Source organism: Rhea pennata, chromosome 6 (assembly GCF_028389875.1).
Source record: "Rhea pennata isolate bPtePen1 chromosome 6, bPtePen1.pri, whole genome shotgun sequence".
Lineage (NCBI taxonomy): Eukaryota > Metazoa > Chordata > Aves > Rheiformes > Rheidae > Rhea > Rhea pennata.
This window is the reverse complement of record NC_084668.1, coordinates 35821077-35841310: the sequence shown is the minus strand read 5'-3', so window position 1 is coordinate 35841310 and position 20234 is coordinate 35821077. Positions and strand designations below refer to the sequence as shown.

Below are 20234 nucleotides of genomic sequence, written 5' to 3'. Positions count from 1 at the left end.
ACCCTCGACAGAGAGGTGGTAGCAAATAATTTGTGGGAATAATTTCTTAATCTACTCCAGACTGACCCCCAAGAGTGTGTCTATTTAAGCCCCTTGGCTTAAAATACCTTCTTAAGTGCCAAGAGCAGCACGCTACAACATTTAAGAAACCCACTGATAGTTGAAAGGGGAAAATGTTGCTGTTACAGTTCTTGAAACTGTCATATAATTGCCAAAAGCCATACTGTATTATGGCTTTTCTTTGTGCTGTGCTAATTAAACATGAATCCCCTTGCATATTATGTCAGAAGTATTTGAAGATGTACAGCTATTCTTATTTTGAAAAATAACCTTTAACAGTCCAGTAGAATACATTTCAATTGACAGCACTGAACGAAGCTGTATGATTCTTATTTTCATAGGTTGCCTGCCTAAAAATCATCTTTAGCAAGTGATTAATTGCATTTGTAGATACCGCACAATTGCATCAATTATCCATTTCAAATGAATTTCATTCTGAATAGTCAAGAGGATGATGTAGTTTAATCAGTAAGTGAAATGGAAATATTCTAGGCTGTTTGAAAATACTTACCACGTTTTATGGAGGCAGAACGATTTAAATCAAGCAGACCACTGGAAAAGCAAGAAATATGCAGTAACAAATACTCTAATCTTTTTTTTTCAATTTGGTTTAGTAGCATTTTATTGGATGGCTTTGCATTGATTTTGCATTGATATTGTGGGAATGTTAGATGGTCAAGAATTTTTTAATTTAAATAAATTAATTATGGTTATAAATACACTGGCTTAAGTATGACAGGTTGCACATCTATTGGCCCACATCTCCTTTAGACAGGCTCTGTAATGCCCTCTAAGCGTGCTGAGAAAAATGCCTAATTTTCTGTTGTTGTTTGGTTTTTAAAGGATCTGTTTTGTATTTCTTTAGACTAACTTAGTAGAAAAGAAGTAGTGATATGTTAAAATAAATAAATGCAGAGGGTTTTTTGAGACATTATACATGCTTTTGCAATGCTAAACCATTCTGCTTGTAAATGTATTTCAGGAAGCCTTTGGTTATGTGAAGTTGTGTGGGCAGAAAAATTGTCTGATATTAGCTTGGTAATGAAGGATTAGCTAAGCAGATGAAATGCAGATATTGACACTAAGCGCTTTTTATTTGTAGAATTTGGATGATTTTCAGCTTTGTATAGCCCACAAGAAGTTGATATTCTACAATTCATAATTTTAACCTATTCAGAACCTCTGATTTTAATCTCCACCCCCAGTTACAGCATCTTGTTTTCTGAAAGCTATCTTAAGAACACATTTCTGACCATTGGTAACTTTTCTTAGATGTCTCACTTCTCAGGGTGTTCTTTGGCCTTGAGATATTCCAACTCTATACATTTTACTTAGTAAAGTTAACTGTTTGCTTAACGTAGGGTTTGGGGACCACAGTTTTGATTAGGCCTATTGCAGATTCAAGGCAAGTAGGGGAATTTTGGTACTGGCTTGAATTCCAGACCTTTTTAAAACTTGTGGGTTGCTGCATTCTTCTGCTTGTGATGTTGAGGTTGCAGGAGGATCGTCGTGAAGGGCACTGATTAACGTGGCTGAACAACGTTTCTTAGCTGTTTTAGAAACCTGTGGGCATACATTTGGCTTTGATGATGGAAACTTCTGTTTTGTTCCAGCAGCACAGGGGCGACGTTGGGAAGCCCTTCTGCAGCACGGTGCATAAGCCCTGGGAGCCTAAGGTTGTCTCACGTTGACCTGTGCTTGGTTATATTCTTCCTGAATGGGAAAGGGCATTTATGTGCATCTCTGGAGTTGTACAGTTTGGGGCTGTTTTCCTTCTGAATGCGGTGTCAGTTGTTGCTTTTGTTGCTGTAACTGAAGGTAAACACCTTCAGTTTGTAGCACCTGCTAATTGGTTTGGGAATATTTATGCAAGTGCTGATTTTTGAAGCTAAAAATAGTGCTAAGGCTTTTGAAACTCATTCTGGCTGTCAGCAGAGCTCCCATGATCCTGCAAGTGTTGCTAAAAACGTTCAGATTTTAAATACAGTGATTAAAATTGGCTGTTGTGAGAGCACCAGATGAGAGGCTTGGGAGCAGGCGCTGGGCGGGGGGCTCCGGCCACCCCCGCGCTCTCCGGCGGAGGCCTCAGCCGCCGGAGAAGAGCGAGCTGCAGCCTGGTGCCGGAGGGCTTGCCTGGCCTCCTTTGCTTTCATGGGCTGCTCTCCACCAGGAATACAGTGCTGTATACTTGAACTGCAGGCACATAAGTCATTAAATTAAAGTTTCAGATGAAGACATTTTCCCTTGGGATGTAGCAGGCTTTGAGTAGATACCGTGTGTATTGCTAAGTAGTAAATCTTATTTATTTCCTTCAAATTTATAGTTAGCATTTACCCTTTTTATACTCTAAGTTTGGACTTGAGATTTTCTGCAGTTGTTTGCACAGAGTTTCTTTCTCTAAATTTCTCATCTACTTCTGAGATTTGTCTCAGTTTAGTTCTTGTTTAATATGATTTTTTTTTCTTATTTCTTGAGAAACTTCCATAAATGTGCGTCAAGAGGCTTAAAGTAGAAAGCAGCGGGTTTTTTTTTAAACCACAGAGCTTTTCTAAAAGTGATATATCTGAAATTTTGTACCATCTGCACTTCCTTCTTGCCTTCAGAATAGTGTCCGAAGCTGCCAGGGCTGGATTGAGGGGATTAATGGCTCTTTAATGGCCTGAGTATTTCTAAGGCTCAGCCCTGAGGGTTAGAAGGTACATCCTACTCCTGGGTGAATGTGCAGAATAGCTTTCACGAAGGTGGTTCTACCAGCAGCACTATTTTTAAAAGGAAAGATGATGCAAAACTGCAGTGTAACTTGAGGTTAGCTGGAAAACAGATCTGGTGTGGGCTTTGTCAGATTTGAAAATACACTTTTTTACGTGTCAGGATGATGGGAAGAAAACAACATAGGGGGCTGGTGGAGCACGGGGCAGCTCAGGGGCCTGGCCGCCAGCAAAGTCGCCTGCGGGGTTATCGGTCAGAGTTGCACGCCTCCTTGGAAGCCAGAGCAGTTGCTCTGACTGCTGGAAGCCAAGCCCGTCTCTCGCTGCCTCTCTCTAGCCAGAAGCAAATGCTTGTCTCCCTGGCCAGAAGTGCCACTCCCAGGCTTTTGAGGCTGATACGTTCCAACAAGTTTTGTGTCTTTATGGTCTGAGTTTTTTCAAAAAAGAGGAGGAGAATTTCTCCTAATTCCTAACAAAAATAAGTCCCATGACTTCTTCCAACCTATTTGGTGTTGGGGCTAATCTACTGCCACACTGACTGCTGATTTGAGAAGTCTGTGTATGTTTGCAGAGGAGAAAATGCTTATGGTACGTACTGTGACATTCTTTGACTATTAGACATGAGCATTTATCTAATTTGAGAGCTATCTCGTAAAGAATATGAGAATTTTTCAAGCATTTGGGTTAACGTTGTTTGCAGAAGGCTGTTACTCTGATAGGTTTCCTTTTTTCAGTTTCAGTCCTAGTTTGAAGGATATGCTTTTTGCAGCACTAGAAAATTGTTTAATTCCAATTATCCCTATGTAAATAAAATAAAAAATTACCAGTCCTCTTAGATGCACATGATTTCTTGACTTTTCTTCTTACCATACTATTTACTATTTTATTTGTATTTCCCAAATAAAAACTGTAAATCTGTTTTATTAAATTGTCGCTTGAACCCAAGTCAAGTTTTGGGAGCTAGTGTGTCATTAATTCCTCTACTTCTGAAAAACTGATACTGAGTCTTTAAAATACTTCCAAGAAACTGGGAATTTTGTGTATATTGGATTGTTGCCTTCTGCTTGCATTCTTATTTTTACGCCATTGGCTTGCTACCATTCTCATAGTTGGGCGGGAGCTAACTGTGCTTCTAATGAAGTGCTGAGGTGTGAACGGCGTTAGTGTGCACCCCTTCATAGTGAGTGCTACCTCACTGGAGCTCTGCTGTCACTTTCAGAGAGCCGGATTATAATGTCAGTGTTATAATTCATATCTCCTTGATCAGGCTTGTATATCTGGCTGTGTGTTTACTAGTTTTAGCATGTGATAATCTGTGATACGTGTGAGCACTACATGCCTTTAAATCACGTGATGATGAGCAGGATGGCGGCTGCGGCACTGAGCTCCCCTCCATGGGATTTCCCAGGTCTGTAGTGGATAACTTCTGTTTAGGAGCTTTTACACTTGAATACCTCACTGAGTGAAAATAAATAAGCTGTAGTTGAAATGATGTAGGTTCCAGACCTCATCCTCTAATTCTTCATTGAAGTTTTATCTTAGGGAACAATGGAAATGGAGGATGCTTGCAAGCCTGGACCCTTATTCTGACACAGGAATGAACATACCTTGAAACGTTCCTGACTATTTTTCTAAGCTGTTTTTGAAGATCTCCACTGAAGGTCTAATATGCCTAATATCCAACTTAAATACCTAATATCCATCATAATCCTACTATCCAGATTCAATCTGTTGTAAATGAAGGCATTTCTTGCTTGTCTTACCTATACCAGAAAAGAGAGTAATAGACTCTTATGAAAAATGGCAAGCAATTACTTACCCAATTACTTACTGATTACTTATGTTAGAGTGTAACTGTGCCCTTACCAGCATTCTGCTGTGTGACAAAACAAATTGGATTCCAATATGAAATAAGACTTTTTGATCAAAAGTGGTCTCTTGTGGTTTCAAGCCAGTGAATCTGTATCAACAGAAACATGAGATGAAATCACATTCTGATATGCGCATTTATGTCATTACTGTCAAATCTGTTTCCCGAGGAAATGCAAGTGGAGGGTGACTATGGAAGTAGCCTCACTCATGCAAGAACATCAGTAACGCAAAAACTCTGAAATAGAAATAATACAGTATATGCAGAGCTGTGTAGAGTGCAAGGGAAGCTTTAGACAGCCAAACACCACTATGGTATGAGTAGCAAGTTCAGTCCATGCATAGAGCAGCCATATGTTGCAGCCAGTGTTTAGAGAAAAAAAATGGTCTAGTTGATCTGCAACGCAGAAAATCTGCTTGTGGCTTGGCTGTATTTTTAGCCTTCCAAAAAGGAGAGGCATTTCAGCACCAGTGTTTTCACTGGTTAGATTACAAAGGTTAGCTTTTGTGTATGGAGGGAATCATTACTAATGAAGTTTGTCTGCTTCTGGTATCTATTGGTACCAAGGCTCCATCTTTTTGTAAGATGAAGCCATCAGATAAAGATGCAGTGTCAGATTTCTGTTGCTACCTTGTAGATTGGGGTTGGGTTCCTAATTTATGAAGTTAATATGATATATATGTGATGTAACAAGAGTTGCTCTTTGACGTGATTCTACTGTAAGAAGTGACTGGAAGAAATGGTACTTATTTCATGCGTGGTTTTTGAGCTAGTTCTTCTATTAGTGACAGAAATTAGCTTTCAGTGAGCTGTATTGCCTATGTAGTAGAAGCCAACTCTGGCTTATGTTCCAATTAACATGCAAAGAGATTTGTTGCCAGTATTATAGGTTCAGAAGCTCATAGGTAGTGTGTGAACTGGTAGGGAATCCAGCTTGACATGCAGCCCATTGGTATGCTTGTAAGGCTGAAGATGGCTCCTTTTGTAAAAAATGGAACAACAACAACAACAACAAAAAAAAAAATCCAGAAAACTGTCTTGTTGCTTATAAACTGAAAATAAATTCTGTAAATCTTTCAGGGACAAAAAATGTCAAAACTTGTAAAGTCATCTTTCTGGTAGAGCCAGCTTTGCAGATGAAACTGTGCATTAAAACTTCACATTTTACAAGAGTTCAAAAGTTCTTACTGAGAATGACATTACCTATCAAGTTGCCATTGTTCTTTGAAATTAATTTATAATTTTGTTACTGTTTGTCTTAGGACAACTTAATATGGTAAGAATGTATACTGGAAAACTGTGACACTGCAACAGAAAAAAAATTAATTATTAACTTTAGGCTTTATCTAGTTAAGATCAAGCTCTGAATTGAATTCTCTTAGTGTGTTGACAGCTGAAGATTTATGTCTTCCAGCTATATTCCTGTTGCAGAGTTGGCAGAAGTGACCTCTCTGAAGAAGGTCTGTGTTACAGATTTTACTCTGTTTACATTATTGCCATGAGAGTCACAATGAAGTACAGTACATTGAAGCTAATATATCACCTGCTGACAGTGGTCTTATCTCATTGGTACCTCTTCCCCTCTTCCAGTATGGAAAAAATGCAAACATAAGAATCTAGGGGTCAGGAAAAGAAAGTTAAATAATAGTTTTCAAGAGCTTTAGCATTAATATCAGGTCCCTGTGTGCACTGTATTTTAGTCTCTAGTCAGATGGTTACATAACTTCACTTTCTGATAAATCACTGTGAAAATAAGTCTTTGCCGGAGAGTTGCTACTCAGGAGTGGAAAGAATGGAAGAAGCCATTGGGTTTTATCTGGGCCTAGGGAATCTAGGAATGGGGGTGTCTCGAGGCGGGGAGAGAAGGACTTTCAGGTGAGGTGGGCAGGCGAGGAGGCAGTGTGTGTAGCTGCTGGGCCTGGGTGAGGCTTGCAGTCTCCTCTGGCCCCTCAAATGAGAGTCTTCCCTGCCCTGCAGGCCTTTAGTGGTGCTCCACAGCCCTTCCAGTCTGCCTGCCCCTTTCTACACTAGCTGTTGGCCTGGGAAATAAGCCATCTGGAGCAGCTTTTTGAGAAGGGGAGCCCTGGCCTACAACGGCCTGCCGTGTTTGTCTAGGTTGGGCCTGTGGCTAGCTTCATCCCTCCCTTTGCCTTTTCACCATGAACTGAGGGATCCTGAACATCCCAGCAGGCTGTATAAAGGCAGGGGGAGAAGAGAAAAAGACTGCTGATAAAACATGGTCTCAGTACTAAATCTTCTCTCCCCTATCCCTGCAACTCCCCCCAAAAGAATTGGGAATGGCCTTCAAGTGTGTTTAAGTCAGACCACCACAGGGAGCGTGGTGGGACTCTGTTAGGAGGAGAACAACTGTAGATGCCCTCCCATTTCTGTGAACGCTGCGCCACGTACTCTCCATACAGAACCGGCCTTTCAGTCTCTGCTATCAGTGTTACTTGCAACTTGTTTTCCCTTTCAAGTAGTGACTCAAAAATTTAATACAACCATTGTTTTCAATGCATAAATATATAACTAGTTTCAGCATGTGTACTTTGAAATCTCAACAGGGTGCTTCACAGCGGTCCTTTGAGGATGGGGAGATGACCCTTCCTGGAACCCCAGAACCGCTGGCGTCGCAAAGGGCCCGGCTTGCTGTCAGGTAGGAGCACCTTTTGTTCTGCACTGATTTGAGCAGGCTTTATCAACATGCCAGGCAAGGCTGTCTTCTCATTGCAGCTGCACCTGTGAATCTGCATTGTGCTCATCATCATCGTGATCTCTTCCTCATCGTCCCTTTTCCCATCCTAAAAATGTACTCAATTCACATACTGAAGAATTTGTTTGCATGTGACAGTCTTCTACCCTGGTTGATGAATATGAATGATTTTGACTTGTGCTGTTTGTGGTGTACGGGTACAGGAGATGTTGCTGGTGTGTATTTTGGTCTTTCTTGCATTCTCATCAATCTTGCAAGTGTTCAGTGTCTAAGGTAGAAGATGTTCTTATTTTCTCTCTCAAAAAAAAAAATGTTAAGCCATATGATCCTAAACCAACCCTTTTTGGTTAAAATGTCACTTCTGATTTTGAAGGTAAGGTTCTTTCTTCGCCGTATTCTATACTAGGTCTCAACTCAATGTGTATGCACCATGAAAGTTATAGCGAGTATTTCCACTGTTTCCCTGTGTATTGCTTCACAAGGTTGCCTAGATTGAATGCATCCTTTTCTTCTCCTCACTTACACCAGGCTGGAGATGGCTTGTGGTGTTACAGCTGAATGTGGCAGCAACTACACTGGCAGTTTGGGAATGACCTTTTATTTTGTCTAGTCCAAATTTTGAGTGAAACTTAAATAACTATATGAACTGAGTTTTGAAAAAAAAAGAAAAAAAGATTGACGGCTGCACTACTGAAACAAAAGGGAACCAGCTGCTTTCAACGAATCTAATATTTAGCTTTGGGGCTCCTTGTTCCCTGAAATAACAAGGAAAATTCTGAGTGGCTGAACTGAAACAAAACTAGCTTTGCAGTTTGTTTTTTAAACCACAGTTACAAGACAGGCTGCAGTTTAGCATCACAGAGTGGAACAGTCAGATCCTCAGTGGAGGTAGTAGAGGATTTGATCTAGCAAGTTTAGAACAAAGCAATTCCATGTGGCTGCTTTTCTCCTGTCCCATTATGAACCTAAATTTCAGTCTTAATTGGCGCTTTGCATTGCCTACTTTTAGAGTAGGCAAAGGAATTTAATTCTTTGTCCATTAGGTGGTTTGTTGCAAGACTGTAGTAGTACTGTAGTAGCATATTGTATAATGAAAGTGATAAGTATTATATGGGAAACTTACACATGATAGCAAATGTGTCATAATCAAATAAATTTTGCTCTCGGTTTCAGTGAAGGCAATTAATAATTTGCTATAATTCTGCAATTTATAACTATTTGTCAAAACAGTATAAAATAAAAATCATGCTGTATCATGTGTCTTAGAGTATTTATCCTCACAAACCTCTGAGAAAAAAACAGAAATGTTAATATTCCCATTTTACCTAAAGGGGGTCTAGGAAAAAGGCATGAAAATACATGCCTGAAGTCTGTTGGGGAAATCAGAGCAGGGACTCTAACTTTTGTCTTCACTTGGCCTATGCCAGGATTTTGATAGCAATATCACAAAAATCACTCTCTTCCATGCAAGATGGTTAATTTCTTAGTCTTTCTTCTATGTCATCATTGCATGTCTATTTTATTTCTTCAGAGAGAATTCATCCATCTGATTGTTTGCATTTTTCTTCCATCTTAGAGCCCTCCTTATCACTTGCTTTGCATGCCATCTTCTAGTTTCTTCTCATGTGCGTGCTGAAACTGATACATATTTTTAGAATGGTATTGTCATAAAACTGAATTGGAGTGCTCTTCCAGCTCTCTCTGCACCTGATGGGTCTATAAGCTGCACACCAACTGATTAGTGTTCATCATGCAGGTATTGAACCTAGTCAGCCTAGTTGCTAATGTTTTTTTTTTCTTTCTCTTTATGGAATGTAGCTAAAGACTTCTACAGCTTATTTCACCTGAGGTAATTATTATGCATGACCAGATATATGCACTCATTTGTTCCTTTTCTGTCTCTTGATCTGTCAATTTGTTAATGGGATTAATCAAGCTCTGCTCATGCTATGCTTCTATTTATTGTTGTCTTTATGCTTTTACCCATGTGTTTTAGGTCATCTGAGTCCTCTTATGACCTATGCTGTTGTATCTCTGAGAGCATATTGTTGCTTATAAAGTTAGCCAAGTTGTTTGCACTTGGGAATCTTCAGAAGGAGCTTGTGATGTTCCTCGCTTTAATCTTTATATCCTGATTCTGGTGGTGTTATTGGAAACTTTGGCAATGAAAGAGATCTGTGATATGTTTCAGAAGCATTGAACCTCTGAAGGGTCTTCTCTGGCATGTCATGTAACATAATTCCTTTAATAAAAGGAATAGATTGTAGCTTTCCTATGACTTTTGGTGAATTCTGCAGTCTTGGGGGAGTATGGAAGGAAAAGTGATGAAGAATAGACTGCAGCCCACCCAAGTGATGACTGAGCCTCAAAGTGTTGAACAGACAGGAAACAGAGGAAAAGTTGTTGCAGGGGCCAGAACAGTGTATTCCTAACTAAATAGCTTTCTGCATTGCTTGTAATTCTGTTTGGAGATATAATGAGTCGTCATGATCTGGATTCGCACTGATGCATTGAAAGAACATATTGGCCAAAAAACAAAATGGAGAGAAAGGAGCAGTATTTCCTTAAATACAGAACCTCGGTAAAGTAATTCTAGTAAAATATGTGGCCTATGCATGCTATGTAGAGCATGTTGATTTAAAAAAAAAAAAAAAAAAAAAAAAAAATTACTTGCAAGTATTGAAATGGCTAGTATGAGGATTTTTTTCCTCAAAATTTTAAAATATGTTCAAATATATCTATTTGTAATATATTTCAGTTTCTAGAAACTTAGTGAATTTAGGAGGAATGCAGAACACATTATTCTGTAAAACAAAAGAAACTGGCTTCTGTAAAGCTTAGTGGAATTTCAAAAGTCAACGAATGTAAATGTTAAGGCAGTGATTGTGCTTGCCTATGGTTTTTTCCTTAAAAAGAAAAAAGGATCAATTATTTTTAAAACTTCATAAAAGAATATTTTCTCCATGAATAATTGAAAGAAAAAAAATAGTAAACTAGTCATTACAGACCATCTATCTAACTGGTATCTTAATTTTACTGAATCTGAGTAAATTATATGTCCTATAAGCCTCTTTTATTAATAAAAACAGTCCTTTCCACAAATTATCAAGCTAGCATCTTAAGTTCTATTTTGGTTCTTTTTGCACTGTTCTTTCTGGAAAAATGTTATTCATAGTACTAATTTGTGCGGCTCTCGTGTTATATTTCAGAGATGGTAGGGCCATGATGGACCACCAAGTCATGATTTCTTACAGGCCATTAACTCTCATTTAAATATGTCATGTTAAGTTAAATGATGTTAATGAAGCTAATATTTCAGTCTCATTGTGAGCTCCTTCATGCTATGGAAGAAGAAGGAAAACCGCTACTGTCTCTACTGGTTTCACCAGAAAATATTTCTTCTTGTCATTTAGTCTGGTGATCTTTATGATATATAGCACTTAAGAAAAATAGTAGCTAAACTCCTTAGCTAATTATCTAGAACTCCTCATCAGAGCATCAGCCTATCTGATGTTAGTGTCCCTCATCTAGCTGCAGCCAATAATGGATATTTCAGAGGGAAGCAGAAAAAAAGAATATCATGATTAATATTTTACAATTTTTAAATCTGGTCTGTTGAAATTAAAAGCTTCAGACTTGGCTCGTTTTTTATTTTTCACTGTTCCATTTGAAGAAAAACAGTTCATTGATTTAAACAGATAAAATAAAGTTGCACCTTAAGTAAATGAAATAAATGAGTAGTAGGAGCGTGGGTGACTTTGCAGAAGTATTCAGAAGCTAATCAGAAGGAAGCTTCTTTACCTGTTCTCTTTCACTGTAGAAGTACTGGGAAGGAAACTCTTCAGGGCCTTACCCGTAAGGCATCTGGAAGTCTTGGTTTATTGAGAGTTGACCTTTGCTGGAGAAGAGTCTTTAAGTGTTGTCTCATTGGCACTTTTATAATAGAATAAATAAAAGCAGAACTAATGACAATCCTCTTGTAATTTCTGAAGATGTGTTTTTTTTTTTTAATTTTGGATTTCCTAATAAAGGTGATGTTCAGAGTAAGTGGAGACCAAACTAATACCATCTGTGTATAAAATTCAGTATTTTTCCTTGCTTAACTTTCTGTTCTGGACTGAGATTTAAAGATTTTTAAAATTATATTAGGATTATATTAGGATGAAAACACATAACAAATTATCTACGCATAGGTAATTCGTTATGTGTTCTCATTATGCTGCATTTTGCGGTCTTCCCTGTTCTTCTTAGCAGAGTTCATGGTCACAGTTCTGTGGTTTAACCATTGTAGATACATAATTAAGTATAACTACAGCCTCCAGTTTTACTTTTCCTTTTTTTTGTTAAAAAAAGAAAAACTTATGTCCTTCTGTCTTGCAGTAGTCTTACAGCACAGTAATGTAGGTGGAACAACTTGATTTTTAAAAAGGGAGAAAAAAAAGAGAGGACCCTGCAGCCTGTGCAATTTACCTCTAAATTTTTAGACAGTTGCTCTTATGAGAATTAAATTTTAGTAGGGAAAAATCTTGATTTCAGTTACATCTTTGCTAGATAAGCACATTTTTGTTATGAAAGGATGATTGATTCAAACCTGAAATTGGAGGATTACAGTATTATTTCATATTAAGTATATAAACTTTATGGATAATAATTGAAAGACACATATCTCTTAGAAGACAGTGAGCAGTATCCTCAGCTCCACTCTGGCTGGAAAGCTCCTTCTCAACACTGCGCGCTCAGTTGCTTTCCTGCTCTCCTTGCAGTATGCTCTCCATTGCTATTTAGTTATCTTTCAGGTTTTCTTATGGCTTTAATTGTGTTAACCCTATCTAGCACCTTCAGCTGCAGTTTCTCCTTTCTGGTTTCTATGTTATTTGGTCAGAGTTGTGAACTTCTGGTTTAAAAGGGAAATGAAAAAAAGTCCTTTCTGACCCTACTTGCTGAGCTCGCTTGGGAAGGTTGGCCCTGTTGCCTCTGGAAAGAGGGGTACAGATATTCTATCACCATCAGTAACTGTACTGTTTTAATATATGAAGTAAGTACGTGGCTATCGCACTCAATTGGATAAAATTGTGTGCGCGTCCTCTTCTAAAATTTCCAGTGGTACCTGGACTTTGCGAAAAAACCTGTTCTCTCCACCAAATGTCGGTGGCCTTTGCTCATGGGTGCTTTACTCTGATGGTTTTGTAAGGCCCAGCTGGTATAGCTGAAGGTGCTTGTGAAATACAAGTGAGGAAGAGCAGTTTAATAACATTATCTGAGCTCCCTGCATCTGAGTGACGTTTTCTTTGCCTCTTACTTGGCTGTGGTCAATATAAATGCCACAAAGCACGTTCAGAATTGCGGCTCTACGTTTCTCTTTGCAAGGGCAACATTGACATCCTGGGCTAAGAGTTTTTCTTTTCAGATCCAGCAGCTTGCTGATATGCACCTTCTCTTAAAAATGCGTGAGGAATTCAATGATTTATTCAAAGAATGTTGCATCATCATATTGTGGCTGAACTGAAGAGTTGTGTGCAAGTATTGAATAGGGCTAAATTGGTAGAGGGCAAAAGAATAAGGCATCAGAATGGTAAATATTTGATCTGTGTTTACTTGGCCAGGAGAGTCTTGTTGCAGCATGCACACGATGATGAATTTTGCCCAGTAACCCATGTGGAAAAAAGCTTCTTCCAGGAAAGTTTGGGAAGTTCACAGTAAGGAGGATTAATTCCCAAGCAATTAACTATAGGCTCCACCTATTGCATTCCCCAAGAGAAATCCTACCGAGGTCCTCATAGCATTTAATAGTTTGGGAAGGTCAAAGCCCCTTAGAGAACAAAAGCCTGCTCCAAAACTTCAAATCATTTTAATTACAAATCATCTGCAGAGATGTCCTCTTAAACATCAGTGAAGTCAGTGGCTCAGATTAGTTTTTTGGTATTAGTAGGAAGTTTGTATAGATATTTTACCTAACAATTCTTTCCCGTTGTATATTTGATGTATATATTTGATGTGTATTCCTAGTATCATATTCAGGAGAGAGAGCTATAGTAATTGGCAGCAAGGGCATTGTCAGTCTGAAGATCAGGTTACATAATTAACTACTCTAAATATGCAGCAATCCATTTTAAAAAATTGTGTTCTGTGTTAAAAATGAGCTTTGTGCATGTTCACTACGCCCATACCCACATGTGCTCACACACGTATTCTCTCTCTTTGCTGTCTTTGTACTTGTCAATGTTTTTAACAACATGCATGGCAAGCCTTCCTGACAAACGTGCTAGACTGTAAAGAATCTGGCAGAAATCAATAAACATCAAGCACTAAAGAATTTACATAGTAAATGATGATAGTTTCTTCAAGTTAAAAAATCAATAGCGCAATGTCGAATGTGGTCTTGGAGACAAGACTCAGGTAATGCTAGCAGATGTCTCTTTGCTGGGACCTCTGCGAAGGACGGCTTAGTGCAGCGGAGGGGAAGGGAGATGGGAGCACGCATCTGGAACAGCTCAAGCACAGTGTTTCTAGTCTAGGTGATCCCTGAAGTCCAGACACATTTCACTGAAATAAAGGCTGCTTAGAAATTTCTTCATTGTGACTGCTGTGAGGACCAGTCTGTACTTCTTGCGTAGACGTTGGGCTGCAAACACAGTGAGGACGAGACTTTCTGAGGAAGCAGCTCTGGCTGTGCCTGGAGACGGCGCGGGCGATGCTCACGGGGTGGGCACCCGGGCGCACTCTCCCTGCCTCCCATCCCCGCTGGCAGGCTGGCCCTGAGCCGCTGGGGGCGGCCTTCATGGGACAGGCAGTGTGCTCGGAGCAGAATGGTTTTGCACTAACTTTCAGAAGAGATTTTTTTTTTCTTGTTGGATGAGTTTTGGGTTTTTCTTTAATGTGTTCAGTGAGTTTTGCAGAAGGTCCTTAAGTTACCTTTTCTGATGGGAGTATCACAGCTATCAGCCAGCAGTGGGAAACCTTTCTACACTCACATCTTCTTTCTCCAGTTTTTTAACTTGATTTGTGAGCCCCAGTGTCCTAGCGCCTTAGTCTCCTGCGCCTACGGAGTTTAATAATGAGAATCATTGAATTAAGGTTCATCCAAGTGACTGTGAACTTCAAAAGACATTCCGGGAACATTTTATAACATGAGTTGCCTCTGCAGTTCCCTTCGGATCAGGCACACGACAGACAGTTGAGATGCATCCACTATGCCTGTAGCTAGCTTCAAAACGTAAGCCGCTTGCTGGCCGCTTGCTTGCGAGCCGCGAGCTTGCTGCTCCAGCCGTGGCTTCCCCGGTGGCGTCCGGCCCGCGGCGTGCGAGCGGGCAGCCAGCGGCGCCCTGCTGCAGGTCCCTGCTCCCTGGGCGGATGGGGCTGCCTGCTCTGAGCGCGTGAGGCCGTCTCTCCCAAATTTTTCCGAGCCTTTAATCTTTGAGTTTCTGTACAAAAAACCCAACCCCATGTATCGTGCTTTTTAATTCTTTAGCTGTCAAGTCTTCATTGGTGTAATGTAAAAACAAAGCAAATCCTCTGCAGTTTATTAATCCTTTTCTGAGGGGCAGTTTCTTACCTGGTGTAACTAAATCAAATTTATTTGAGAAACAAAAGTCATTCTGAGGCGTAATTTTTTGACTTAAAAATACTTTTAAAAGCCTTTCTTGTATATGTGGAGTGTACTGCTTTTCTGGGTATTTAGTGCATCTGTAACTTCTAGCGTGTGTCATGGTCTTTTTAAACCTATGCACAATGTGTGTGCATACTGTTTGTTTTCAAAAAGAATCATATTTTTCTTAGTGTGTAGGTTTTGTGTTAGATTTTAAAATAAACTCACGTTCTCTTTGTCTTTGAGTCTGCTTGTAGCTGTAAATACGTTAATTTAAGATGACAGGTAAGTTGTCTATCATGATTGCCCTCAGAAAATTCCTCTTCTATATTGCAGTTATTTAGGAAGACAACTCTTCCCTGGAGGTGCTTAACCAAGCCAGGGTTATCTGGGGACAATTTTCATTTTTTTATTAATTTATTTAAATTCTCCCTGTACAAAAGAAAACCCATTCACTAGTTTTTTTTTTCTTTTTTTTTTCTTTTTTCTGGATTTGTAGGTGTCAGCTGCTTTATTGTGTGGTACACTTTGGTTCCAAACAAGTTCAAAGTATAATAAAAATAGCCTTTTAATTATAATTTTTGTCTATTATTAAAAGAACTGGAGGAAGTAGAAAATGAAATTGAAAGAAGAATTAACCTCCTTTTGTTTTTTTTTTTTTTTTTTGAGATTTTGGTACTTATCTTGATTAGACTGTAGCATTTCTGAACATTTTCACAAGAAAAAAGAAGTGTTAAGTAAAAGTCTGGAAGATGCACAGATATTTTGTCAGGAGTTCCCTGCTTGGGTCGGAAAGGGAGGGAAGCGGGGGAAGAATGCTTCAGCAGATAGACGTGCCCGTTTACAGTGCTCGTGCTGCCTGTATAGCAATACACTGCTCTTTCGTGCTGGGATCGATGGTGACTTGTTGTTCAGGCACTGTCCATTCCATTTTGATGGACTATAAATTCACTCCAGTGACAGCCTACTTGGAAAAATAAATTACAGAAGAACTTGAAAGAAAACTATATAAACTTGTCTTCCAAATTCATACGATACTTAGCTAAGCGAGATAAGAATTATGGTATCCAGGCCTTGTTGCTTCTGATTAATTATTATGCAACTGAATAAAGACTCTTTAACAAAAAAGGATAAAAAAAAAAAAAAAAAACTACAGCTTTATTAGAAGCAATGCTGACACATGTCCGAGATCCCTTCTCCCGGAGCAAGAGCTTTGGGGCGCGTGCGTTTGCGTGCCGAGTCTCGCGTGGCGCGGCTGCCCGATGCCGCGGCCGGGTGAGCCTCCGGCGCGCCGTGGCGATAGGTCGATAGGTGAAGAGGCCGGGGGCGTTCGCCGGGCGCTGCGGACCGGCGCGGGGCCGAGGCATGGCTTCGTGCCGCCCGAACCGCTTGCGGGTTGCTGGCGTCACGGGAAATGCCCGGCGGAGAGCCGCCGGCTCATTGGTGGCAGCGCTGTTCCGGGTGAGGAGGGAAGGGTTTACCCAAGGTGTAGACGAGCGTAGGAAGCAGGAACTTGATCTGCTGAAGTAAGGAACTTTTTATTTCTTGTATTTGCTTTCCCCCCTTCCCTCAGAGCTTCGAGGCCGGTCTCAGTGCCTGCCTTTTCAAACCAGCGCCCCCGGGGCGAGTGGAGGTTGCTGTGAGGCTGGCGGTGTAAAACACTCCCTGGGACCTGGAGCAGCATGGCCACCAAACGGCAAAAGCGCTGGTGTGCTGCCGAGGCATGGAGGCATTTGGGGTGGGAGCTTCCTCGTGGAGGGAGCCCAGTCGCCCTTCTCGTTTCCTGCCGTTTTGCTCGTTGATGTCAGCGAGGTTGCCTGCAGCTGAGGGCAGACAATAAATATTGAAATAAAATTTGGCTAGTTTGCTTATTTGTGTGATGTCCTTAAGGACATCAGTGATGTGTGGGCATGTATGAACATGTTTACAACTCGTCTACATGTGGAAATTGGCTGAAGGAGCTCATGTGAAGCTGAAGTTACAAAAGTTACTTTATTCTCAACAGCTGGAATAGTTAAAATGATATTTTTAGAATGAAGTCTCTCTCAGCTTAGTAGCTGAGATACTAATGCTTATTCTGGTTAATTAAGGATTGACTTAGGAAAACATCTTTGGGGGTGTCTTTTTTTCTTATTCAAGGCACACAAATCTTAATCTACAAAATCAAAGAATTTGTTAGCTGTTTTACATTTCATCATCTTTTATATGCATTAGTCGGCTCTGAGCCTAATAGCCTTTGGCTGTGTTTCTGCTATTAGATCAAATGACAAATGTTTTTAGCATCTCATATGCTGCTTCACAGAATCTTCTGTGTGTTTCCCTGTGCTCTTTTTTAGTGAAATGACAAAAATTGTGGAGATTTCTGGAGAAGGTGGACCCCTGGGAATACATGTCGTGCCCTTTTTCTCGTCTTTGAGCGGAAGGTAAGGTGGTTTCTTTGCTGTCTAGGAGTACGTTAATGACAGGATTTCGGCTGTGATTCTGTCAAGATACCTCTTGCAAAACCATGGGGAAGAGCAAATGCTTGAAAGAAAAAGGGTGATTGAGTCTATGACACTGGCTTCCATTACCAAAGTGTTTACTCTCCAAATTACCTACTAAGGCAATACCAACCCCTTTACAGCCTATCTGTCCCTTCAACTGCCTCTGCTTTTCTTCTCTGAACGGTGAACCAGATTTCTGTAGAATAACATAATTGTAAAGGTGTGCGTGTTCCCTCCCGCTGGATTCCTCTTCCCAGGCCCTTTCTTAGTGGTGTATCAGATTAGTAAAGGTGTTGGGGGGGAAGTGCTTGCCTGGTCATACCTCAATTTTTCAAGCCACCTTCCAGATTTGATTGTATAGCGTTTATAAAATGTGCACTATGCCATGAACTTTTCTTTGTCACAATACAATTACTTTAATTATAAATGATTTAACATAGTCTCTTGAGATCACAAAAGCATGTTACAGCAGCATGCTCATATTGATGTACTGTAGTTAAGTCTGTGTCAGCATTTTCATTATAATTGTTTTCCAACCTATAACTTGGATGTAAAAATTCTTTCTAGGCTGAAATTTGACATACAGAGATTCGGCCAGAGTTAATTTGATGCTGGCAGTCCTGAATAAGAGATGGGGAAATTGCCAGTGCCATAAATGACATCGCGGTAGTGTAAAATGGTTGCCTGTAACATAAAGCCAATCATCATTGCAAATGTAGAAATCATCTAATCCTTAAATGTTTCTTTATTTGTCAACTTCTATGCTGGGCAGCGAGTGAGAAGGATCTGATTGCCTCACAGAAGTCTGCATGTGTAAATGCCACCTTGGCAAGGTCTGAGGTTGCAGGTAGACCCAAATTTCTGTGGAATGTTTTATTTCCAGTGGGGGGAAGGAGAGGACCACCTGCTGCCTGGCAAAATGTCATCGCTAGCCCAAGAAGAACGTTGGTCTGGGATAGGATTTGAGGAGGTCTAAGTAGCGTCCTCGGCTCTGTTGCAGCTGCCTCTCTTGCCTCAGCCATGGCACTTTAGATTTTACCCAGTGTGAAATGTGAAATGGAGACAGCAGTCATTTATGTTGCAGGCAGGCCATAAAGGTTTTAGAAATGTGTGTAGTGCATTTTGAGAAACTCATGTGGAAGATGTGATAAAATTGCAAATATTAAAATCAATAATTTTTATCAGTGTAATATGTTGCTGTATTGAAGTCTCGCTGCATTGTGTGGACCTTTTATAGATCTCCAAGAAACAGTGGAGCTCTTTGATCTGCTTCGTGTGCATGATAATATATCCTTATTTACAAATGCTTTTGGGAATGTCTCAGTGCAAGCTTTTTTTTTTCTTTTTGACAAACCACTTGTTTAGGCAATTGTCTTGAAATTTTAATGACCTTTGGCAGAACCATACTGATTCTGTTGTAAAAGTACCAATGTGACTTAAATCACTTGTCCCTCTTACTTAATCAAGCCTGAGACTAGTGTATAAACTTAAACTCATCAAACCGTGAGAAAGTACAGAAGAGTCTCTTTTATTTCTGTTAACAATATGGTACAATTTATGGGAGCACACTGGTCATGACTAGCTGATCTGGTATTTCAGCTGTAAACTGTTGTCTTCTAATAAGGTAATGCTGGCTTTAAAGCAGACCTCATGTTGCTGTAGAGCAAAATTTTTTCCAGAGGTAGTTAAAACATCTTTCTAATTTACAGAACCTTAGTTTGTATATAAACTATAAAACTAATTAAAATAATTTCTTCCCTTTCTTTTGCAGCCAGACATTATTAAGACAGGAAATTAAATTTTAAAAGTGCATTAAAATAATGCTAAAATTGAGACGATATAAAATAAAAGTAATAGAGTGATGAGTTTAAACAGCCACAGTATACTTAACTCAAGCCACTTGTTCAGATACCACAGTACACATAAGGAATTTCAGACCAGTGGACAGTTCTATAGCATTATATGGATGTAGCTTCTGGGCACAATGGGATTAGTGAGGATTATAGCAACTGACTTAAAAGTAGATAAATTAAAGAAATTACAAATTATTAGCTTATATCTTCACTTAATTATATTTAATTAGGTCTTAGTATTTAGTTTTTTGGTTGCAGCTAGTTGGATGTTTCTATCATCAGTATGGCCAGGACTTCTCACCACCACTGTGCTTTTGTTTAGCAAAAGGTAACACAGGTTGCAAGCGAATCTTCACTGATGGATTTTTTTAGTTTGGTGAGATGTTTTAAAAAAGTAGTATTCAGTAAGAATCAAGTTCTCATTTGAATTACATTACTTTAGACAGAAACATGAATTTTTAAATCTTGTTCTACAATAAACTTAAAATCAGACACAGTGAATATAATGTCATTTTAAAATAGTTAATCGGTTGCTGTGAATCTGTTGAATGAACCTGATTGTTAGGGGTAATCCTGAGTCTGAGAAGTACAAGACTTTTGTTTTGCAATTGGTGTGCTGGCAAAGTTGGAAACTGTGAATTAATATTTTATGGAGTAAAACCAATAGAAAGCGATCTCTAAAGGTCATCTGTCTTTGATACTAATGAGGTATGGAAATTTAGAGGATAAAAATGGGTTATAAAAGGTCTTCACAAACATGCAGTTGTCAGTTATTTGGGAGATTATATTGTTTTCATTGGATACATTTACATTAGACTGTGGTCTGCATTATAGAGATACCCAAGATAGGTCAGAAATAGCCAAACAGTTTCAGCAGAGTTAGCTATACTGGACTCCTGCACTACCCTTGCTTGTTTGCTTAATGCATTATCCAAAGTGTCTACCTGTGCCTCAGTTTGCAA

General features: G+C 39.5%; 1 protein-coding gene across 4 annotated transcripts in view; it reads left to right on the top strand.

The window, feature by feature from the left end:
• The window catches only part of PARD3B (par-3 family cell polarity regulator beta), a 417558-nt gene that overhangs the window by 173804 nt on the left and 223520 nt on the right, over positions 1 to 20234 (top strand). For all 4 annotated transcript variants that reach the window (XR_009958854.1, XM_062579370.1, XM_062579372.1 and 1 more), the window contains exons 5-6: positions 7203 to 7294; positions 17273 to 17359. Coding sequence is in view for 3 of the 4 variants with exons in the window: in XM_062579370.1 (XP_062435354.1) it covers positions 7203 to 7294; positions 17273 to 17359 (179 nt within the window). In the remaining variant the exon portion in view is untranslated. The remainder of the gene's footprint in view (positions 1 to 7202; positions 7295 to 17272; positions 17360 to 20234) is intronic.